General features: G+C 38.3%; 1 protein-coding gene across 2 annotated transcripts in view; it reads left to right on the top strand.

Annotated features, from left to right (window-relative positions):
* Positions 1-25,495, top strand: part of apbb2b (amyloid beta (A4) precursor protein-binding, family B, member 2b) — a 91,977-nt gene that overhangs the window by 29,715 nt on the left and 36,767 nt on the right. For both annotated transcript variants that reach the window (XM_051703697.1, XM_051703696.1), the window contains exons 2-5: positions 8,164-8,216; positions 13,367-13,502; positions 15,512-15,557; positions 17,262-18,200. In XM_051703697.1, coding sequence (XP_051559657.1) covers positions 17,264-18,200 — 937 coding nt within the window. In that variant the 5' untranslated portion in view covers positions 8,164-8,216; positions 13,367-13,502; positions 15,512-15,557; positions 17,262-17,263. The remainder of the gene's footprint in view (positions 1-8,163; positions 8,217-13,366; positions 13,503-15,511; positions 15,558-17,261; positions 18,201-25,495) is intronic.

Below are 25,495 nucleotides of genomic sequence, written 5' to 3'. Positions count from 1 at the left end.
AGTCACAATTTCTACTAAATATTTGAGCGTTGCACCATTACATTTATGTATGATGTAAACCTACATATAAACTAAATATTTACGGAAGCCTTCGACCAGGAGTAATTGATGGAATAAAAAAGCAGACTCACTTAATGACATCAATGAGCTCATGTTGTGCATGACAGGCATCAGTCCTTTCGACATATATGATGGTGTTGGCATTTACACTCATTTACATTTACGAGAGAGAAGAAAAAAACGTACTTTTAACGTACTCTTCAGCATGAAACCGATCTAACGGTGCCGTTTTTAGAGTGTGTCGCCCGGTGTCAAGTTTCAACACATTCAATATATATATATATATATATATATATATATATATATATATATATATATATATATATAGAATATTAAAATGAATAAATGTCTATTTTTCCAGCCTGTTGTATTAGTATTTATCACCCCTCATTTATTTTAGATACAGTTCCTATATATTAGTATTTGCACAGGGCGAATATACTATTTATTAAATCTACTTCTATAACGCATCCTATTTTAATGTCTGGAAAACCAGACTTTTAAATATTACATTTTGTAAATGCAGTGACTGGAATTGTTCAGTTGAAAGGGGGTACCAAACTGTGAATCCTGAACAAAACATTTTGGTGAATACATGTTTACAAATTAGCTTCCACTCAGCTGACAACAATGAAAGTAGCTACGTGGTTAGCTAGTTAGCTGTAAGCTCGTTGCCACGGAGAGTAAAAGATGGACTTTATTTACTTTCCAGCATTGCGTCTCACCAGTTAGATTACAGCAAAGCGTGAAATCAACACTCAACACACACAATCCACCACCGCACCGTTGTCTGCTGAGCTGCAAAAAGATGCTCTGATGTTTACCTTTCAATCTGCTACATTAATGACTGCACTGACAAACTATAGCTGGCTAACAGCAAACAGATGTGATAAACGGCAGTGGTGGCTCAGCTGTTAAGGCTCTGGTTTACTGATCAGTAGGTCAGGGTTTCAAGCCCCAGTACTGCCAAGATGCCACTGTTGGGCCCTTGAGCAAGGCCCTTGACCCAATCTGCTTCAGGGGTGCCGTATCATGGCTGAACCTGCACTCTGACCCCAGCTTAGCTGGGATATGTGGAAAAAAAAGAATTTCACTGTATATGTGCAAATGTGTGATAAATAAATAAAATTAATTAATTAAACATGAGTGACATGGTTGTCAGGGACAGGGTTAATGTTATATTAGTTATATAAAATGATGGGGTCATTTTGTATTAACTTTCCAATATGTATTTCACAAACTAGTTAGCAATTTAAGGAGAAGAGATCACTCAAATCCACACCGTTTAACTCCGCCCTGTCTGCAGAGCCATTGTCAGCTCAGAAACAGCTTTGTAAACAATGGAGTTGGAGCGTGCTCTGCTGGACAAACTACGCTATGACACCAATCCTAAAGCATTGTTTTCTGCATTATATGTTCTGAAAAAAAGTTTTCATATCGGCGCATATCGGTAAAATATACGCCAATACCGATATATAGGTGAAAGGCTAATATCGGCCGATAATATCGGCCAACCAATATATCGGTCAGGCACTAATCAGTATCAGTATTTAAGTAATCAGATATTAGTACCAGCACACAAATTTTGTATTGGCGCCTCCATATAAATTCCATTTTAATCCAGTTTAGACCAAATACATAAATATTGAGATAGGTATCAAATATTGTCAAAAGGCTGAAAACTATTTAGATTTTTTTTTTAAGCTATATCACCTAGCCCTAGCTGATATACCAGCTATATGAAGGAACCAGATTCCCCAAAGCTTAACTCACCTTTGCTGGAGTGCAGTGACTTTGGATGCTATACAGTCACAGTTTGAATATATTTACATAAAGAGAGTATGCAGGCCAAGTGTAAAACTCAGCCCAGTACACTTCTGCTGCCAGCAACTTAAAAGACATGAGACTTGAGTTCGACCCCCACCCACATGGTACATAATTGTAGAATTTTAAAAACTAGAGTCTGTTTTTTCTGTTTAGCTGTTTAGCCATTCATGCAGTCTCCATTAGTAGTAGACGTGATGCTCTGTGCTATTGAGTGTCTGTTGAATGTGAGGTGGCTTTTAATATGACATACAATGGCAAGTTTATTACATCACTAGAACAGAGCTGTGGAATGTCACCATCATGATGACATCAATGGAACATTATCCAATATGGTGCAGGGCTGTACTGGTTGTATGTCATTGTGCCCTGTGTGTGTTTGTGTGTAAGTGTGAGAGAAAGCCCACTCCAGATGTTTGGCATTAGTGATAGCATTTAAGGGGGCTGGACTGGCTTTTTAGTGACGCCCTCCATCAGCCTCCCCCAATTCCTGTCTGCTCTTGGAACAGGAAATGGGTGTTGGGCTCATTTCAGCTCTGGTGCTGTGCTAGCCCCTGGCACTCACACAGTGTGTATGTGTGTGTGTGTGTGTGTGTGTGTGTGTGTTTATGTGTGAGAGGGACAAGAATGTTCCTTCTTGTGTGTTTCTGAGCCAGTCTATGTGCCTCTTATCTTCTGCATTGCTTTCTTTGACTAAGTCTTTGACATTTCTATTGCGTTTAAACAATAGAAATGTTCTGTTGCTTTGTGTTGAAACAAAATTGCAGGTATGTGTTCTTTAAAGTCAATATGAAATAAAAAAAAATAGCTGTCTTATTGTGAATGATCCATTGGGGTGTGTGACGAGGAGGAGGGTGGGGACGGGCCATGACTATGCACGCCGGGCCCCCAATCAGGCTAATCAACTGAGGAGAGGGATAAGTGCAGCGGGATGAGGCAGTTCGAGAGAGAGAGAGCCACACACATCTGCCGTGTGTGCATTTGTGTTGTGTGTCTTTTTGTTTCATTAAATATTATTTTGACCGTTCAGCCGGTTCCCGCCCCCTCCTTTCCCATTTGAACCATGTTACATTGGTGCTGAAGCGCTGTTGTGGAGTCCTCGCCACTGACGTCTGCCCAAAGGAGCAGCCGCGGCCGTCCGCCTGGGGACGGAGGGGCTTGCTACCGGCCGCCTGGAGTGGTGGAGCCGCTGCCAGGGGTGGAGGGGCTCCCTACCGGCCGCTAAAACGCGGAGGGGCGTTCCATCCACCAGGGGTCGGAGGACTTGCTCCGGTCAGCCCGGGGAGGAGCAGCTGTCCTTGCCCTTTCCCTCTCCTCTTTTTTTTTTGGTTTTTGATTTTCCTTCCCCTCATCCCCCTCCCCAGTTCTAGAGAGGCGGGGAAAAGCCTGCCAGCAGGCGGGGCCGGAGAGGGATAAGTGCAGTGGGATGCGGCAGTTCGAGAGAGAGAGAGACACACACACGCAGCTGCCGTGTGTGCGTTTGTGTTGTGTGTCTTTTTGTTTCATTAAATATTATTTTGACCGTTCAGCTGGTTCCTGACTCCTCTTTTCCCATTTTTAACCTTGTTACAGTGTGTTATTCCAAAAAAAAGTTTTTTTTTTATTTTATTTTTCTTTAATTAAAATGAAATAACTTTTTCTTCCTCTAATATGACTTTTCTTTTCCACTGACATCACTTAAGCCACACAGGCTATTGGATAATATTAACCAGAGGCCAAAAGCAAACTCATTGTTTAAGCAAACTCACAATCTGGTGTGGCTCCCTATTAGTATGTAAAACCCCCTTTTTTCAATCCAATCAAGTCCTGTTGGATGAAGTCCAGCCCTACATTGTTTTCTCATTTAATATCCTGTTTCACTCTGAAATATGTCACATTATGGAAATTAAATTGTGTTTCATGTTGACTTTTTTTTGTTGTTGATTTTCTCCCCTTTTTCTCCCAGTTTGGAATGCCCAATTCCCAATGTGCTTTTAAGTCCTCGTGGTCACATAGTGATTCGCCTCAGTCCGGGTGGCTGCATCTGAGACTGTCAATCCACGCATCTTATCACGTGGCTTGTTGAGAGCGTCGCCATGGAGAGGCTTCACGCCATCCACATTCAACACGAATGAACCACATTATAGCGACTATGAGGAGGTTACCCCATGTGACTCTACACTCCCTAGCAACCGGGCCAGTTTGGTTGCTTAGGAGACCTGGCTGGACTCAGCACACCCTGGGATTTGAACTAGCGAACTAGCGAACTCCAGGGGTGGTAGTCAGTGTCTTTACCACTGAGCTACCCAGGCCCCTGTTTCATGTTGACTTTAAGCAAAAACCCTCTACATGTGTCGTAGGAAAGTAATTCAGGTTTATTCCTAATTGTCTGATTCTTGTGTAACTAGAGATTTGCATTGTAACCGGTTTTAATATTTGGTTAACCACGAGGGTTCACAAACAGTTATTTGGTTTTTCGTAGGGAGTCGGGACTCAGCAATAAAGAATGTTTATTGCAATGAAAATGCTTCAAACACTACTCAAAATAGCAGATAATTAAATCCACCATGAGCTATAAGCTTAAATAGCACAATACATAGATCTTAAAATGATAAAGGTTCACATTTATGTGGTACAGCGAACGCTAGTATTGTCATATGCCGTTACACTGCTGCGGTTAATTGACCTCTTCGTGATGCTTTGATTTTTTAATGGTTAAGCATTTAACTTGTGGAATTATTGTCTGCACATGTGAGGAACAGTGAAAAAACATTGGCCATACTGTTTGAGCGCTGAAATTTTGCCAGGTGAAAAAAATCTGCAATCATGTGTAACAGGTTAGCCTACCTGTCACATGAAGTCATGCAGCACAACTAATGCAATTGATTTGATTTATGCATTGATTTATGAAGTTTCATCTTGTTTGATCTTATAGTGGTTATTAGGCATTGATAGTATATACAGTATGCTACACATATTTTTCACTCTTCATATGAGCATTATCAGAGCAGATTGCACCAGAAGAAACAGCCTCTTCGTCTTCATCTCTGGTGCGTTTGGCATACATCAGCATTTTCTTCTATGATCACCAGCAGCACAGAAGATATAGCCTATTGGCAGGCCCACATGGAATCTGCGCCCGCAGAATTCCAAAGAAAGCTTTGCAGATTTCCACTTAATTGGAAAGCCTGTCATTCACAAAGTTATACAAATCCGTGATCCTTGTGTGTTTGTTTATTAAATATTTGGACAAATTTTAATAATCTATCAGCCAACAAAAAGAGAGTAGTGCTCTCAACTCTACATTTTATAATGTAGAATATATTTTACAATGTTCCACAGAAACCTGCAGTTTTTTGCTCAAAATCAGTGCAGAAAAAAAAGTCCTCAGATTCCATCTGAGCCTGCCTATTGGCTCGTCCTGCTGGAATGCTGTCAAGCTGTGTGAGTGTGTGTGTGTTCTTCTAATCTAACTACTTTTGGGTACAAAATTAGAAATATAGTTGCTTTTCCACCATCTGGCTGAACAGTTCTGAGCGTGGTGAGCAACAGTTCCAGTAGCATTTCCACTTAAGAATGGTTTGGTACGGTACGATTACAAACCGTTCCTGGGGTGGATTTCTCAGCATGGTTAGCTACTGTTCTCAACCATGCTGGTGGAACACAGACTCATGACTGGTCACTTGCTCTGTCAGTCCATTCTAATCCTGATTTTGCAGCACCATGTAGAAAAAGAAACGGTATGGAATGGCACAGTTCCGCAAAAAGAACCGTTTGGCCTAAAAGTAAAGTAATTAGTAATGATTACTGATTACTTTTCCAATAAAGTAATTAGTAAAGTAATATGATTACAATTTAGAGAAATAATTTGTAATTTGTCATTTTTAAGTAACTTACCCAACACTGTGCACAACAGAGCGTCACAGTATATAGAAAATAAAAACATTGATGAAAACTTTTCAGTACAACAGCACTCTTGCTTGTGATATATTTCTTAAATATGAATATGATCATTTTTTAATATTATTTATTAATCATTATTCTTGTTATTATTATTATTATTATTACAGTGAATATTACATTTTACTATACCTTTATACTTCATTTCTGTTGCAGTTTCTTAAATTTCATGTGTGCAGTTGAATCAAGCTATTCACTTTCTGTGTGTTTTTGACAGTAGCTTCACACCTCTGGAAAAGCGTTTGGTTATATGGCCCAGTGTAATCATGTAAGCGCAAATGCTGCAATTCATTATATAAATATATAGTCTGCTTGTGCTGTGTGCTTTACATTAAATGAGTTCTCTGCTCTGTCATCTCCTACATCCATCCACGCACTTTTATGCATGCAGCACATGCAGACTAAATCACAACCTTTTGCGAAGCTTTATTGAACATAAATCCTTTTCTCACTGAAGCTGCGTATGGACATATGCTTCATGTGAGAATCGGAGAGAAGATCGGATGAAGTCAGTTTGTCTGTCACCTCTCCTCCATTCTGAATTAACGTATTTACAGTGGACAGGGCTACCCAGCACAGAAAAGAAACCAAGCATTGCTGTCGCATCTAGTTAGGACTAAACTCTTATTTATTTGGAAAATATACCTTTTATTGGGTGTCGTGACTGGTTAGGAGGACATGGTGTTATAGTTAACTCTGCATATTAAGCTGGGATACGAGAAAGATCATTTATTTTTAAGAGTATATGGGAAGAAACCAGGAAAATCAGATGTGTGCGTGTGTGTGTTTGTGTGTGCGTGTTGAGTAAAGGGCAAAAGGCGACCAGCTAATAAGTGTATCTCAAAGCTTTTTGTGTGCATACATTGTTTATACAGATGCTGATGGAAATCCAAAGTGTTGTGGGATTTTCTTTCTTCTTTTTCTCTCCGTTGCCTTTAGCGCTCTCTCGCTTGCGCTCTCTCTCTCTCTCTCTCTCTCTCTCTCTCTCTCTCTCTCTCTCTCTCTCTCTCTCTTTCCCCTTTTTTTCTTCTTCATCATTTGGCAGCTATTTTCACTGTGTAGTGTGCTGGAAACCAAGTCTTTGAAATGAAGCCCTGTGTATGTGTGTGAGATTTCTCCTCTCTGAAATGTGATCTTGACTTGGCTTTTGCCTCTTTTCCCAGCATTCATCTGTATGTTGGCGTGTATATGTGTTTGTGTGCATTTTAAATGGTGTTTTAAGTTTGTTTTTTCTTCCACCACACTTGATTGGTTGCATTTTTATGGCAGGGCAGACTCTGGCTATACATGTTCCTCCCTGTTTCTGCTGCTAAATAAACTTTCTTTACTCTCACCAGTCGGTCATCTCTCTCTCTCTCTCTTTTTTAACATTTTAATTTTCATCTGCTAAAACTGTCAGGGTTGTGTATTAGAAAGTTGAAGTGATTCTTAATTTTTTTTCACATAGTTTTCCATTAATAAAGTGCCTGACATGGTCTTCTGCTGTTGTAACCCATCTGCCTCGTGTTGTGCATTCTGAGATGCTCTTTTGCTCACTACAATTGTACAGAGTGGTTACCTGAGTTACTGTAGCCGTTCTGTCAGCTCAAAGCAGTCTGGCCATTCTCCGTTGATCTCTCTCATCAACAAGGCATTTCCGTCCATAGAACTGCCACTCACTGGATAATTTTTGTTTTTGGCACCTTTCTGAGTAAACTCTAGAGACTGTTGTTAAATCCCAGGAGATCAGCAGTTACTGAAATACTCAAACCAGCCTGTCTGGCATCAACAATCATGCCACGGTCAAAATCACTGAGATCACATTTTTTCCCCATTCTTATGGTTGATGTGAACATAAACTGAAGCTCCTGAATCATATCTGTATGATTTTATGTATTGCACTGCTGCCACACGATTGGCTGATTAGATAATCACATAAATAATTAGGTGTACAGGTGTTCTTAATAAAATGGTCAGTGAGTGTATATCCAAATGAATCATAGCATAATCATATTGAATCAGAATAATATTGAATCTGGATGTCTGTATCAATACCCAGCCCTAGCTTATATTAAACCTATAACTTTAATATATGCCTATTTTATTATATTTATGAGGTTTAATATAGACCTCACTAATTTTGTTAGTTATAGCCTATGCTTAGAAAACAAACAAAACTTTTTTTTTTCTTTCTGTCTTACACGGTTTTGCTTCTTAAGTGAATTGATCTCATTTTAAAGATGTTTAGGTGTTTTTACAGGAAAACAAGACAAAATACTGATTAAGAAAATTATTTTTTCAATGTGTTAATTGATTCCAGTGAGAAACAAACTTAACAGTGTTTTTCTCCTTCTTTTTCAGTGGATGCACCTCATTTTAATGTGACAGAAGCACATCTACCTGCAAAAATACAGGTGTGTACTTGTGTATGTGTGTGTGTGTGTGTGTAAAAGAGCAATAAGTGATGTGTTTTTTCTCAGATGGCTAATTAAAGCCAAGAATTCTTCAGCTTTCCCTTACATTCCTGTTTTTTGCTCCTTGTGAAGAATTCAGTGGATTTGAGGGTGTGTGTGTGTGAGAGTGTTTTGATTATAGCTGTAGTGTCCAGATGGCAAACTTTTTTGTTTGTTGTGCTTCAGAATTCATTTCTTTCAGAGAAGGAGTGGAAAAATACTGAGTTAAAAAAGTGTATTTCATTCTATTATTATATTTTGTGTGTGGGGTGTGTGTAGGTGTTGCCTACTTTGAGGTGCAACGAAATGTCCCCACAAGGATGTTAAAAACCTGAAATCACCTACATTGTGGGGACCATCCAACAGTCAGCTTGAGGAAAACGGCTTAATAAACATGTTAAATAATGTCTTTATGAAAATGTAAAAATTGATTTAAGTGGATAGGATTAGGGGATAAATATATAATTAGCTCAGTATAAACATAATACAAGTCAATGGAAAGTCCCTCTCCTATAAAAATAAAGGTGTGTGATTTGACTGCAAGTCTGTGTGGATGAGTCTGTTCTCTCTGAAGTGTCAGTTGTCGCCATGATATTTTGGAACATACATTTCAAGCAACAATAAATGTAACAATCCTACAAACACAAGAGCATTGGGAGATTTTAGTTTTTAGAATGTTATTATTATTTATGTTATTAATTATTTATTTAGAGCACACAGTGTAATGTAACAGTAATATAGGCACAGAGAGAGGTGGCATGTGTGCTGTTAAAAGATGAAAATGTCATGTGCTGAAATGTCTTTTCATGCATGTATCTACAACTCGCTTCGTAATCTCGTCTATCCCCCTGTGTATGTTTGAGTTTGTGGGCAAGAAATGAATGAACTACTAATGTCAAGTTTAATTCATGTACTCAAACATACACACACCCTTTATTTAAGGTCATGAGTCTAGCAACCTCCTGACCGAGAGAGAGAGAGAGGCATGAAAGAGGGATTTCGAGGAGGTTAGCCACCAGACGGACATCTCTAATTAAGTCTCAATGCTCTCTCTCTCTCTCTCTCTCTCTCTCTCTCTCTCTCTCTCTCTCACACACACACACACACACACACACACACACACACACATACATAAAAAATTGTCTACGAAAATGTTGTTTAATGTCATTTAATGTAACATATGAAACTGATGCCCAGCCCACAGCCCAGATGCACTCTAAACTTTCCAAACAGCTTCAGGTGATGTAGATCGCAAAGTATGAGGGAATTGTACAAAAATACCAAATAAGTAAACACAGAAGCACACTTGTTGTGGAATAAGTGGAGCTGGAGCTGCCACTCTGCTGAAGCAAAACTTAAGTGACGAGCATCTTTAAAGGAAACACCCTGGCGTTTATCTTAAATGCTGTTATATTTAATGCGTTATAGCTTTATTAAAGTTCATATAATATGGAAGCAGGTCATGTAAATAACTACAAACTTAGAAACTGGCATTTCTCTGTGTGGACAGTGCCTCTTCTATGAGTTGCGCAAAGTGTCCTGATCTAAGGGGGAGAGATTGAAACTGCATCTGGCTGATACACACTCTGTCGCGGGGACGTTCATCCCTCGAGCACACGAGCTTGCTGCAGCTCGCGACTTATTGTATCATAATCATAAAACAGTATATGTGTCACTGTGTATTTCTTAACATTAAGAAAATTGGCAATATAAAAGAGAGTTTGTTTTTTTGTGAGTTAAAGATGGATTGAAGTGAACAAAAAGGAGAGAGAGGTAGTCTTCACCCCATTATACACTGCAACAAAATACGTTTTTGATTTGTTTTTGTTTTGGCTTGTTTTCTTTAGCAGCTATACTGCAGAAGAAAAAATTGTTATTTAAGAATGTTGAATATAACATTAAAGATACACATATTTTAAAATATCTAAAAATCCTTAAAAAAAGATGCATTCACCTGAGAAGCATCATATAATATATTTAGACTTGCTTTTAGAGAATAGATCTTGAATATAAGTATATTTTGTCTTTACTGCACTCACAGAAGTATAACCAAGTGAAAAATACACTTATATTCAAAATACACTTATATCTAATATACATTCTCTTAAAGCAAGTCTAAATATCTTATATGTTGCTTCTCAAGTAAATGTATTTTTAGACCATTTTAAATGGAAAACAAGACAAAAACACTTGATAACAATAGGATTTTTTGCATTTTCTAGTTCCTATAATTTGATCTCAGTATTTAATAGCCTTAAGTTATATGTTTCAGCTGGCAACAATTCTTTTAACCCTAACTGATGCAGTGTGTAGCTTACAACCATGTCAGAAGATGTATCCTGTGGTCGTGGAAAAGATGTTACTGTGTTTCACATTTCTGAAATCACTGGAATTGGGTTAAGAAATGTCCAACACATTATTAAAACCTGAAAGGATAGTGGGGAACCATCAGCTTCGCAGAAGAAATGTGGAGGGAAAAAAATCTTGAATGATCGTGATCGGAGATCAATAAAACGCTTGGTGAATTCACATGGTAAAAAATCGATAGTAGAACTCACGTCTATGTTTAATAATGAAAGTAAAAGCATTTCCACATGCACAGTGCGACGAGAACTTACAGGATTGGGACTAAACAGCTGTGTGGTCACAAGAAAGCCACTTGTTATTGAGGCTAATCGGAAAAAAATTATATACATTTGCTAGGGAGCATAAAGATTGGACTGTGGAGCAATAGAAAAAGGTCATGTGGTCTGATGAGTCCAGATTTACCCTATTCCAAAGCGAGTGTTATGATCTGGGGTTGCTTCAATTGGTCAGGTCTACGCTCAGCAACATTATGCGACAATAAAATGAAACCAGCTGACTACCTGAATGTACTGAATGACCAGGTTATCCCATCAATGGAAAATTCCATATTGGCATATTCCAGGATGACAATGCCAAGATTCATCAGGCTCAAACTGTGAAAGAGTGGTTCAGGGAGCATGAGGAATCATTTTCACACATGAATTGGCCACCACTGAGTCCTGACCTTAACCCCATTGAAAGTCTTTCCGATGTGCTTAAGAAGACTTCACAAAGTGGTTTGACTCTCCCGACATCAATACAAGATCTCGTCAAAAAATTAATGCAACTAAATAAATGTTGTGACGTTGCATAAGGTTGTTGAAACAATGCCACGATGAATACGTGCCGTAATCAAATCTAAATGTGGTCATATTAGAGTATGCTTTTGTTTTGGCCAGGCAGTGTATTTGCTCTGCAGTGGCTTAAATGTTTGTTTGTTTTTTCTATCAGAGGAACCATCATTTCGACAAAACCATTTATGCCAAGTATATTAAAATTATTTAATGCAAGAAGTAAAATTCAGTTTAAGTCTACTGGTAGTTAAAAAAAATTAATATTTTCCTCTGTGTTTTGTACTAAATGAACTAAAGGAAGAATGGTATTTAATCGTTTTCATTAGGGTTAGGATCGATGCCTTTTTCACACATCGATAATCTGAAGATTTTCTCAATGATTATCGATATAAATGGGGATTATTTCAGATATAAATAGGGCTACCCATTGCACAATAGACAACATGGCACATTCTAAATAAAAAATTGTTTTAAAAAAATGTAACGTACACAGCGTGTGCCCGTGGTCTCCAGAGGCTGCTCAAAAATGTGTAGCACCACATAGTGCAACTTGCATAGTTTTCCATTAAATTCGACCCAAATCATTATCAGTGGACAAAGATTATTTATGATTATTTATGCATCTTTCATATAGCCTACACAATATATTTTCAGTTACAAGTATGTCTTTTTGTGGTTTGACAGCTTTAATGAAACCTCCTCAAAGATATAGAGAGAAATTGATTAATAATTTCTAATTGTTCAGTTTGCAAAGTTAAACCAGTTTCATACACCAACCTGCAAACACATTAACATCGCTTTCATTCTTGAAGAAGTACAAAAACCTTTGTAACTTTTGTGTGTATGTGTCCTGTGCAAGGAGCTCTAAAATACCAATCCTGTGTTGATACCTGTTCCTTATGACCTACTTCAGTAAATGTTATATTACCCCCTTGTGTCTCCCAACGCTATTACGCCAGACAGTAAACAGAAGCCCGACTGAGTGAATTGGAAAGCACTCAAATTAGGCTTCTAATTTAAATATTGTCTAATATTAATATATAAAATATTATCAAAAATATCTAGATAAAAGAACGTGCCGATCAATAATCTATATATCGCAATTTTATGACATGCCTAGTTTTCATTTATATTTTCCAATACAATAATGCACAGTAACAAACAGCAGTATCAACAGTATGTTGTTCCAAACCTGCATAACTTTCTTCCATGGAACACAAAAGGAGATACTTGGTAGAAGGATAGCCTCAGTCACTATTCACTTTCATTGTATGTAAAATTCCACTCATTTGTGTGTTCCACTTATTTATGAGTACTGTTGCAAAGACAATGTTGAGTAAGACTTATGAATCAATTCAATGAAACAGATAGTTTGAAGTGACTCACGGAAATGAATGGAACTTTAACACAGCTTTTGCAACTGAATGTTTTAATTAGAGGCGCTATTAAATGTGTCATAATGTGAGTATTCATAAAACTAGTCTAATGACACAGTCTTTAGGAAACTTAATGGCCCTTTTAAAAGTGCATTAAAATGATTGTGACATTTATGATGTTGCTTAATTTTATATCGTTGTGAATATAAAATCTTTGTGAATATATATCATCCAGCCCTAGTTATTTTTGATTATAGTAGTTAGACTATATTTCAATTAATCTGTGTGGTGACAAATGATTTAATTCATATTCACTACCTGGTGAGGTGATTCCCTGTGTGTGTGTGTTTCTGTTTGTGCTTTCACCCTGACAGTTATTTTTGTCTTTGTGCTCCAGATGCATATTCCCACCCCATGCTGTTTACATGCACAGCAGGAGATGTCCTGGAAGAGAAACACACACACACACACACACACACACACACACACACACAACTATCCTTAACCGAGGCATGGGTGTAGTGAAAATACATTAATTAAAAATTTCCATATGCTATCTATTGTCTCATTTTCATATTTTTTTTATTGTGTTCAGCATATAGTTTTCAGAGTGCTTCCATGGTGATGATATACGTGTCTGGTGCTGAAATGGCCGAAAACTTAATGGTGCGCTAATTCAACACCATGGCCCTGGAGGCTCTGTGGAGATACCCACAATCCTCAGCTCCCTGGTGAGTGTGACCGCCTGCTTATCGAAATATATCTGCATAGTGTGTAAGTGTGTTTGTTTGTATTACCCTATGATTTTACAGATATGATGTGCTGTGCTGCACAAAATTGAAATTGAAGTAACAAATGTGAGATTATGCATAATTTTAAAGACCCCATGAAATCAGTTGATGAAATTGAGATTTGTGGCTTTTAGTCCATGTCTTTTAGCTTTGAGGCCATCTGATAAATGTAGGTAAAATTTACTTTTAGTATATATAGTAAGTATATGCGTTTAACATTACAGTCTTTCTATTCGGAAAATAACAGACCAAAAATATGGATGAAACTTTTTCCTACGAAGTGCCAAAAATCTAACTTAATTGAGGGCCGTGGGCTGAAAGTAAATGCTGAATTATATCAAACTGTATTATATTAAAATATAAAAGTTGCCCTGGTTTCCCTCCTTTATGATTTCATGACATAAAAAACAACATTACTCTGCAATCTGCTTAACTAATGCAGTGAATAGCTGCATCAGTGGCATATTATTTTTTTAATATTTTTCCCCCTCTTGTTGTATATGGCAAGGCAGGCCAAATCAAAGGTCATCACGGGCAAACATTGGCCTGCGGGCCCTGGTTTAGGCATCTCTGGATTAGAGTCTCTAGTTTCATCCAATATGCCATTTTTTTTTTATTTGAGTGATTTATCACGAAACACCACGCTGCTAAACACAGTGTACACTAATGTGTACAATAGCACAAGATTTTCATCAGAAATACTTTATTTACTGTGCATTTTCACATTGAGAAAAAATTTGCTTTCAGAGGATTTATATGGAGTTAGGATGAAAATACTGTGCATCAATACTGTTTTGAGACCAGTGCAGACAGACAGCACACTGGAGGTTAAGTCATTCATTAAATAGATAGCAGGAGAGCAAGGGTGCATCCTATAGCTTTCCTATGAAGCCAAGTACACTCAATCCAAATTTCCTATCAAAAGTTCAGTTTCAGGCTGCAGATGATGTTTGGACCACTCAACATGGTTGGCAGACATGGAACAATGGTAATCTGTACTTAGATTCAGAATGTATAATGTATAATTTTATTTTAACATTGTTGGCAGTGATTGGATGATGCTGGCCATTACTTCAGAATTAATTATGCTAATTATCAGAATTAAGCAGGCTAATTTCTGATTGGTAAAGTGCTTCAGCACTGGCTGTTTTTTATCTCTTAAAAAATATTTTAAGTGGTTTTATCACTTGTTTGTTTGACAGTGCAAAGAGAGTACATTGAGTTTTTGTTGCCAAAGTGGAAAACAAACATTGTAACAAGTCAAATAACTTTTATTTATATAGTTTGTGCTTTTCCCAATACATATTGTTCCAAAGTAGCTTTACAGAAAATCATCTGTAATGTCTAACATCTCAAAAACATGAATAACTGTAACATATGCTGGAACCGGCAATGATGAAGACGATGATGAGATGAAGAACCCAAGTGCAGTTTATTAAATAAGTGTGAAATCCAAAACCCTAACTACAAAACATGAACTAAACTAGACTTTGCACATACCCTTTCACATTCAATACTTGACCACCAGACAATGCAAACATGAGGGCTTAAATACAAGACATGGGAGAACATAAACCAATGAACAAACAGAACTCATAACAAGCTAATTAAACAATAAACCAATGAAAACATGACACATGAACATGGAGGGAAAACAGAAATCACATGACAAGGGAAACAGGAACTAAACATTTCAAAATAAAAGACATGAATCAACAAAATACACATGACAATAATCAACACTCTTGGAAACATAATAAACAATTTGATTAAAAAAAACTGATTTTCTTGTTAAACCATTTCACGGGGTCTTAAGTTACATTATGTTCTGGATGCATACTCTATGTGCATGCATAGCACTGGCTTTGTATTTCTGTGCACATGTTGTTGGTGGATGGTTTTCTAGGTCTGCAGATGATGAAAGAAGCTCATTGTGTCATTTCTTGCAGATTTATACTGACAGCGTCTCAGGCTCAAGGAGAAAACGTGTCCAAGGTCAGACAGCCCTCTGTGTTAGTATCTGATTTGTGTTCAACTGTGTTAATGTAATATGTTGGATTTCTGCATGTCATTGGTTAGATCTTCTCTCACAGTGAATGTAGTGTCTCTATGAATCAGCTTTGTGAATTTCTTTGCTCATCTTTCGGCATGAACTTGATTTAATTTAGTCCTCAATCACATCAGAGAAGGAAGCACTGGGTTGTGGGTCAGCTATAAATTGCATTAAATCCCCTCTGATTAACTTGATTTTAAATTTATTTCAGTGTAGTTCCACTGAAGCAGCACAGTCTGCAGAGTCTTAAGCAAAAATAAATTAACGTTTTGTGAACATTGTTGCAGAAGCAGTTCTAGTATTGATCTACTTATAGATTATATCTCATTTAATCAACGGAATCATGAGGAATTATATTTTCCTTGATATTTTGAGATATAAGAGTTCACTTTACAATAAAAACATGTAAGTTTCAGAATTTAAAAACTTCCTCCCCAGTCCAAAAAATAACAATTATTGAAACTAATCTGCAAAAACGACTAATTTTGCACAGGAAGAACTAATGATATAAGAGTAAAATGTGTGAAAGTTCATCAGACCTTGTGCTGCTCCTGACTGAACGTTGTATCTGTCGCTCTAAATATCCTTCTAAATAATACCAACTTTTGGGATTTATTTTTAACACCATCTCTGAACATTTCAGTTTGACATTAATTGTTTTTGGGGCATATAGCAGTGAAGATTGTTTTATGAATAGAGCAGTGTAAAAATATTGATTTCCCGATGCATCGCAATATCGATTCTTAAATCCCAAGATCGATCTTTCACTCTATGCGGCAAACCCCTATAATACAAGTAAATCACTCGCATTTGCAACCAAATCTCACGCTATGTGAAAAAAAATGTCTATGATTAGCCACTGGTTGGTAAATGTTCAGATTTCACTCACCAGTGATTGAGTAGTATAGTGGAGAAAAAGTTATTAGCACCGAGGTCCTTTACTGTATGTTGAGAGTAAAAGATTGGTTTAACTCATTCTGTGTGTCCAAAGACAAGATTCATGGATCCATATGTCATTGAATAATGTCTCTTTTAATACCCTTTCTGTTTTTTACAGTCAGTTGTTGATTAAAAAAAATAATAATAATACTAATCACACATGGATGCGCTAAAGAAATGATGCAAGTCTTCTCTATATGCACTTACAGGCTGATGCGGCTAGTCTTAAAGATACAGTACAAATTAAGCACGTGTCCTACATATCAATATAAATACATGTAATAGTAAAAATTATGCAAGAAAACCATAAAAATTTAACAATATATATATATATATATATATATATATATATATATATATATATATATATATATAACAATGTTATGCAGACTTTGCAAAGAAGCTGTAATTCAAGAATGAGGAAATTAGAAACTATATCAGACACAACAAGAGATCTGAAGTCCATGTCTTAGAGGAGTAAATTTATGTTTTTTAAATGCAGTGAGGGCATTTCTTAAAGGCATACCAGAAAAAAATACAAAGACCAAAAGAGAGGGTTGGAAATGGTTGAGAAAAACAAAATTATTAATAATGTTTGGCGCAAGTTGACCTTTTGCATTGCTTAAATTGGTCTCTTAGTCTTTCTTTTGCTTGTTACTGTTTGTTTATATGGGGTTTTGATTGCTTTGCCCTTTTTCTTACTTTAGCTATGATGTCAGTCTGCGTGCCCTCACCACGTAACTCCTCTCCCACTGTGGATGTAGCCAATCGCAACGGGTCCCAGGCAACTCCACCCACTTCCCTCAGCCTGCGTTCCTCACACAATGAACTGCTTAGTGGTGATGTCATCAAGCAGGGTCAGGCCACGCCCCCTAAGTGTCGGAAGAAGTATGCACTCACGAGCATTCAGAGCGCGATGGGACTCGGTGAAGGCATGACGCCACCGTCATCTTCTTCAGCATCTACTGCCAATCCAAAACTGGCCAAAAATGGTGCGAATCAGTTACGTAAAGCTGCGGAACGACAGGATCACAACAAGAACACCTCCAAAGAAGACGAAGATGGAAACACAGCTGCTGAATCAGAGCTCAACGGTGATGATGAATTAAATGTTGAATTAAGCTTTGATAGTGAGTCTAACATTGACTTTGATCTCAATAACGAGCTTGTTAACGAGGATGTAAATGAGTTGGTTAATGATGACACTATTGAGGAGGGCCATGTTCAGTCTATGGAGAATTGTGATGACCTGCTCATTCTGCCTGAGAAAACTGAGATTGTCTCAGACATGAAGTCCCCCGAGCACCTTAAGACCAAGAGTTACCTGCAGTCATGCCTTAATGACCTGTCATACGACCGACCTGATACGCAGGATGATGATGTCACAAAGCCTTTGCTGGAAAAAGAAAAGAATCCCTGTCCCACGTCTCCAAGGAAACAGCAGAGCCCCGAAGACACACCCCTACTGTCTGTCGGCTCTTCATCTTCTTCTTCCTCCCCAGAGACGAAAAAAGACAGACCACGGACGGGAGCCAAGACGGATCGTGCACTAAACCGTATCCAGAACCTGCCACACAGCGACGAGGAGTCCAGCTGGACCACATTGTCTCAGGACAGTGCATCGCTGGGCTCACCAGAGGATAGCGGTCAGTACACATTCACACTGTGTTACGATGCTTGTCTCCTCAGTGTGGTTTTGTGTGTGTGTGATTTGGACCACTGTAGTGGATATGGTGCTCTCCTGTGGTGTGTGTGGTTTTCAGTTTGACTGAAGTGGGTTGGTACAGGGTTTTTGTGTGTTTGGACTTTTCTCACACTGGAGTGTGATAGGTAAGCACAGGCAGTGTGTGTCAGTAAGTGACTGGTTTTCCTTTCTGGCAAAGAAGTGAGACTGTGGAAGAAAGTTTGTCATGAGTATACTGTATGTACTGTAATGCGTAGGGATAAACAGTATGACCAAAATATTATCAGTATGAATAATGTTATAACACTAACGGTATACATCACTGTGTAGTTATTTATGTCAGAAATTGAAGCCAGAAATGCTTTATAGATTACATAACCATGCATGCAATAAACAAAACTGTCTATACTGAGACACACAGTTTGCAGAGTTGGCATTTGCTTTCTGCTTTATGCCATATTTTTTAAATCGCACTGCAGATCATATACCCTAGTAAAAACAGTATAGCAGAATCTCTTAGGTTGACACATTTCTACCATTGCATGGTATATAGCATTATTCAGCCCAGCTCTATATTGTAAACCTAATGCTTAAATGTGCAGTATGTAAGATTCAGAAACCCTTGTTATTATTAACACCTGTGGCCGTTAAGTGAACTGCAGCCAGCTACCTGTTGCTCATGCTCGCGCTCGTGCACACACTCCATAGGGATGCGAGTGAGTGAGCATCGACCAAAACAGTGATGTATAAAGAGACAACGTGATTCACCGGGATCATGCTGACAGATGAGGTAGCATAATTAAAATTACACAGTTATGATTGTTTTACTACAAACTTTGAGACTGTATATTATATTTGACTCTCCAGTGCTGGAACAGGGCTAAAACAAAGTGTGGATATAGGTCTGGCTATGTGAGACTGTAGTTTGAAGTAATCACTTTTCTTTGCATGATACATTGACTGCATTTATATGATAGCCTATGTTGGCGTTATCTAGCTAGCCAGCTTTATCAATAGCTGTTAGCTGAATTTGGTGGATATTGACAGTAGCTGTTTATAAAATAGACTGTACATTATAAATATGTTGACACAATTCAGTATTGATGTGATTCCATCACAACTGTCATTTATATATATCGATGCACTATTGTTTTATAATAATAGAATGTATATATTTTCTGTATAACCAAGTTATGTTACACTAATGAATGGGTCTTTTTGCATTATCTTGAACACTGTCTAGCATTCATTTCATGTGTTATTGTAGTTTAGCTAAAATTACACAGATCAATCCTTATGGCACTATATTTCACATGCTTTGCAGTTATGTAAGCTTACCTGAAGAATGCCTGTTCAGGGTCAGTTTTGATCCCCAAAACTGAATGAAGTTCCCTCCAGGAATCAAATGCCCTGCCGATGTTCATGCTAGTTTTTGCTCGACCACGATCACGTTCTCGCTTAGCCAGACGGGATTCAGTAGATAAATGTTTTTTGTATTTTTGGCTTACTCTGAGTTTTTGTAGGAGACGGTGTTGTACTGGGAGCCGGATATTTGCTGGATTCCATCTCTAAGATAACGTTACCTAGTGTTACCTACCTTGCTGTTGAAAAGCAGAAGAGAAGCTATTACTGTCTGAGGCAAGGCTCTTGGGAGCGCACACATCCTTTAGATTTTTCCGGCAAAAGCGACCCGCTCCCTTCGCATGAAAATCAGTCTACAGGCTTTAATAGGCAACCTAGGAAGTTTTTAAGTTGCGTTACAAGCTGTTCACACATTGGCAAAAAGGGCTAACATTACATGAAAATTGTTACATATTGCACCTTTAAATTAATTATTTTTTATTAAGTAGGGAAAAACTTAAAGCATACAAGCTAGTTAATATAAATTAACCTATGCTAATCAAAACATAGTGTTTCCAGTTAGCATGCATTCAGCATGCTAGCATTCACTAGCTACTAGCTAGATTATAATGGAAAGAAATTAAAGTTAATTTCAAAATGTCTAATTTAGTTGGGTTTACTTAATTTAATTAGGTTCCCTCTAAGTATTTAAGTTGGGATTACATGGTAATTTTAAGTGCAGCCAAGAGTTAAATTTAAAGTTAAGAGCCATTAGATTGTCAGCTTACTCAATATTTCAAGTTAAGAGAAATTAACTTGTATGTGTAGTGCAAAATCAAAATTTGAAAGTTTTACAAACTTAAACTTGGAGTGTATTAACTTAAAAAATGTATGTAAATGATTACCTTAAATTCTGAGTTCTGCTATCTTATTGGGGTTTACAATTTAATTGTTCTAATAAAATGTACTTTTTGTGTGAGCTTGTAGGTACATGTGTGTATAGGTACACCTAGGGGTGGGTGATGTAAGAAAAAAATTATATTGCTATATTCTTGAAATTTGTGGTAGATAATGTATATCACAGTAAGTTCTTTTTTATTTAAAATAATTTCATAGTAATGCTAGACCTGTCATGTCTGTTGCAATTAAATAACATCAATAAATATATAATTATTAACAAATTATTAGCAGAAAATTAGGCTTCTCTCATTTTTGTTGAACAGAAACATTTGCTTTGATTCTGAAAAAACTCCTCCATTACATATTTGTTTTGGATTTAGCCTACCATTTTGTACTGGATATCTTTTGGCATCTATTGTCACAAACTGTCCTGTGTTTTCCCTTGTCTTCTTCAAGAGACTCTTATGTTGAAATCACTTTCTGCACTACATTTCCCATGATGCCCGGTTATCATCCTCACCTGTCCTCCATCATTGTGTTCAGCTGTTTTGTGTTTACCTTCATTTGTGCCTTTATTTATACCTTCATGTTCAGTTATCCCTGGTCTGGTCTTGCCCATAGTAGCATTGAAGGGAAGTAGTCCCTTTGTTCTTCAAGTCTTGTGTTATTTGTATATTGGTCTTCATTAAATACTGCATTTGGGTTCACAAACTTCACTATCTCCTGGTTCATTGCTTACAGAAGATTAGACCCTCATTTGAACCCAGCAGAAGAACTGACCAAGAGCATGGAGCTGGTGGATGTGTTTATGGAACTATTCAGGACATCTTCCTCTTCTGGAATATTCAGGAAAGTATTATGAACTTGCTATGACAACCACAATATCTGACACCTACATCAAATCCATCTATGGTATAGGATTTAACTACCACTGTAGTACATCTCTTCCAGAGATGGGGAACCTCTCATTTCAGGAATATGTACAAGCAATGCCGGACGAGCCATTACGCCTCGAAGGCCCCTCCGCTTCCTGCTCTGGTGGCCCCACTCATCTTCTGAGCCTGCCATCACAGCCCTTAAACCCAGTAACATACTGGCCTCCCACGGCCAACGAGCCCACGCCTGCCATGGTAAATGAGCTAGTTCCTGAAGCCATGTCTGTCCCAGAACCAGCTTTCATGCCAGCTCCAGCCCTAGAGGAATGTTTGGGGGAGCTACTATTGTTCCAGTGACCTGAGCTCCCTTCAATGGAGACCACTTTCTCCCCAGCCTCGGTGGTCCTGGAGACTTCCTTCATTGAGCCTCCCATGGCTCTGCCAGTTTCCCACAGCGTGCTCGCGGCCGTCCGGGAGTGGAAGAGAAGGGCTCCTACTCTCCAGTCACTGCCATTGTTAACAGCCACAGAGGCTGTTCCCCTATCACTGCCTGTGCTCATGACCACCGAGGTTGTTTCTCCATCACGGCTAGTGCTCACAGCCACGGAAGCCGTTTTTCCATCACTGCCAATGCTCTTGACCACGGCGACTCCACCCTCTGAGTTTTCCACGACTCTGCCCGTTACTCCAGCGGCCCCATCTGCTCTCCCAGAGACCCCTTCTCCAGCGGCTCTGGCTCCTCCCGAGTCTCAACTCCCTGAACCAACTGTGGCTCCGCCCCCTGGGTCTTCTCGCTAGTGCCTCTGCACACTGTGGCTCCACACCCTGTGGCTCTGCCTCCTGACCCCCTGCCAGTTTCATCCTGGTGTTCTGATCCTCAGCCAGTTGCCTTCCTGGAGCCGCCTCCCAAACCTCCGGACCCCACTTCCTACCTGAGGGCTCCTCTCTGGCCTCCTGATCATCTGCCAACTCCATCTGTCATCCCATGGTGCCCTGGCCAATCTGCCGGAGATCTCTTCCTCTGTACCAATTATTTTTTTTATTTGATTTATTTTTTTAAATCTGTCTTCAAGAGACTCTTGTTAATCACCTTCTGCACAACATTTCCCATGATGCCCGGTGATCATCCTCAACTGTCCTCCATTGTGTTCAGCTTTTGTCTTTTACCTTCATTTGTGCCTCGCAACCTTCATGTTCAGTTATTCCTGATCCATTTTTGTCCTTCGTAGCACTGAAGAATGTAGTCCCTTTTTTTAAAGCCTTGTGTTATTTGTATATTCGTCTTCAATAAATCTGCATTTGAATCTCTTACTCTCATTGCCCAGGCCTAGCTATACCTTAAGTTGACAAATGCAAATTTTTGACCATGGAGTGTAAAGCACAGTGTTTGTCTCACTGTAGTCAAGAAAAGGCTCACAGGTGTGTGGGAGGTCTGTTTGGCCAGCAGGGTGTGTTTAAGGACAGGTGTGAACTGGTTTTACACGCAGATGTTAGCTGGCATAACTGCACTACTGGGTTTACACTCTGACTGTTATGCATGACACATACCCATTAGGGCTGGGCAATACAGGTGCATCTCAATAAATTAGAATGTCGTGGAAAAGTTCATTTATTTCAGTAATTCAACTCAAATTGTGAAACTCGTGTATTAAATAAATTCAATGCACACAGACTGAAGTAGTTTAAGTCTTTGGTTCTTTTAATTGTGATGATTTTGGCTCACATTTAACAAAAACCCACCAATTCACTATCTCAACAAATTAGAATATGGTGACATGCTAATCAACTCAAAACACCTGCAAAGGTTTCCTGAGCCTTCAAAATGGTCTCTCAGTTTGGTTCACTAGGCTACACAATCTGCTGATCTGACAGTTGTCCAGAAGACAATCACTGACACCCTTCACAAGGAGGGTAAGCCACAAACATTCATTGCCAAAGAAGCTGGCTGTTCACAAAGTGCTGTATCCAAGCATGGTAACAAAGTTGAGTGGAAGGAAAAAGTGTGGAAGAAAAAGATGCACAACCAACCGAGAGAACCGCAGCCTTATGAGGATTGTCAAGCAAAATTGATTCAAGAATTTGGCTGAACTTCACAAGGAATGGACTGAGGCTGGGGTCAAGGCATCAAGAGCCACCACACACAGACATGTCAAGGAATTTGGCTACAGTTGTCATATTCCTCTTGTTAAGCCACTCCTGAACCACAGACAACGTCAGAGGCATCTTACCTGTGCTAAGGAGAAGAAGAACTGGACTGTTGCCCAGTGGTCCAAAGTCCTCTTTTCAGATGAGAGCAAGTTTTGTATTTCATTTGGAAACCAAGGTCCTAGAGTCTGGAGGAAGGGTAGAGAAGCTCATAGCCCAAGTTGCTTGAAGTCCAGTGTTAAGTTTCCACAGTCTGTGATGATTTGGGGTGCAGTGTCATCTGCTGGTGTTGGTCCATTGTGTTTTTTGAAAACCAAAGTCACTGCACCCGTTTACCAAGAAATTTTGGAGCACTTCATGCTTCCTTCTGCTGACCAGCTTTTTAAAGATGCTGATTTCATTTTCCAGCAGGATTTGGCACCTGCCCACACTCCCAAAAGCACCAAAAGTTGGTTAAATGACCATGGTGTTGGTGTGCTTGACTGGCCAGCAAACTCACCAGACCTGAACCCCATAGAGAATCTATGGGGTATTGTCAAGAGGAAAATGAGAAACAAGAGACCAAAAAATGCAGATGAGCTGAAGGCCACTGTCAAAGAAACCTGGGCTTCCATACCACCTCAGCAGTGCCACAAACTGATCACCTCCATGCCACGCCAAATTGAGGCAGTAATTAAAGCAAAAGGAGCCCCTACCAAGTATTGAGTACATATACAGTAAATGAACATACTTTCCAGAAGGCCAACAATTCACTAAAAATTATTTTTTTATTGGTCTTATGATGTATTCTAATTTGTTGAGATAGTGAATTGGTGGGTTTTTGTTAAATGTGAGCCAAAATCATCACAATTAAAAGAACCAAAGACTTAAACTACTTCAGTCTGTGTGCATTGAATTTATTTAATACACGAGTTTCACAATTTGAGTTGAATTACTGAAATAAATGAACTTTTCCACGACATTCTAATTTATTGAGATGCACCTGTATATTGAATATTTACAATGATTTTGATGTTAATATGAAATTAAGCAACATAATTACTGAGTTGTCAATATGCTTTTAATTTGACCGTTAAGTGTCATCAGACTGATTTGTCAAGACTTACAGTTGAAGTCAGATGTTTACATACACCTAAGCCAAATACATTTAAACTCAGTTTCTCACAATTCCTGACATTTGATCATAGAAAACATTCCCTGTTTTAGGTCAGTTAGGATCACTATTTTAAGAGTGTGAAATGTCAGAATAATAGAGAATTTCTTTCGTCACATTAGCAGTGTGTCAGAAATTTACATACACTTTGTTAATGTTTGTTAACATTGCCTTTAAATTGTTTAACTTGGGTCAAACATTTTGGGTAGCCTTCGACAAGCTTCTCACAATAAGTTGCTGGAATTTTGACCCATTCCTCCTGACAGAACTGGTGTGAGTCAGATTTGTAGGCCTCCTAGCTCGCACATGCTTTTTCAGTTCTGCCCACAAATTTTCTATCAGATTACCTTGACTTTGTCCTCAACTGTCCTCCATTGTGTTCAGCTTTTGTCTTTACCTTCATTTGTGCCTCGCAACCTTCATGTTCAGTTATTCCTGGTCCATTTTTGTCCTTCATAGCATTGAAGAATGTAGTCCCCTTGTTAAAGCCTTGTGTTATTTGTATATTTGTATATTAGTTTTACACAGTATAAAATAACAAGAAATGTCCAGTTACATTTCTTGTTTTTTTTATACAGTGTAAAACTAATAGCAAGTGTTTAAATGTAATTGGAGTACATATATTTATTTTAAATGTATAGTTATATATTAATAAAACCACACTTCAGTGTATTGGTTTAGACTAGGGTTAATCGACAGTCGTTAATGTTAATGAATGAAAATCAATTTATCATTAACAATAACAATAATAAACTGTAAGTGGTAAACAGCTTGAAAAAAAAATTCAAGATGCATATTTTTCTTCAATCAAAGCTTTATTTATACAAAGTTTGATTTTTGACT

This window comes from Myxocyprinus asiaticus, chromosome 7 (genome assembly GCF_019703515.2).
Source record: "Myxocyprinus asiaticus isolate MX2 ecotype Aquarium Trade chromosome 7, UBuf_Myxa_2, whole genome shotgun sequence".
In the NCBI taxonomy this organism is placed as follows: Eukaryota; Metazoa; Chordata; class Actinopteri; order Cypriniformes; family Catostomidae; genus Myxocyprinus; species Myxocyprinus asiaticus.
This window is presented reverse-complemented; position numbering and strand designations above follow the sequence as displayed.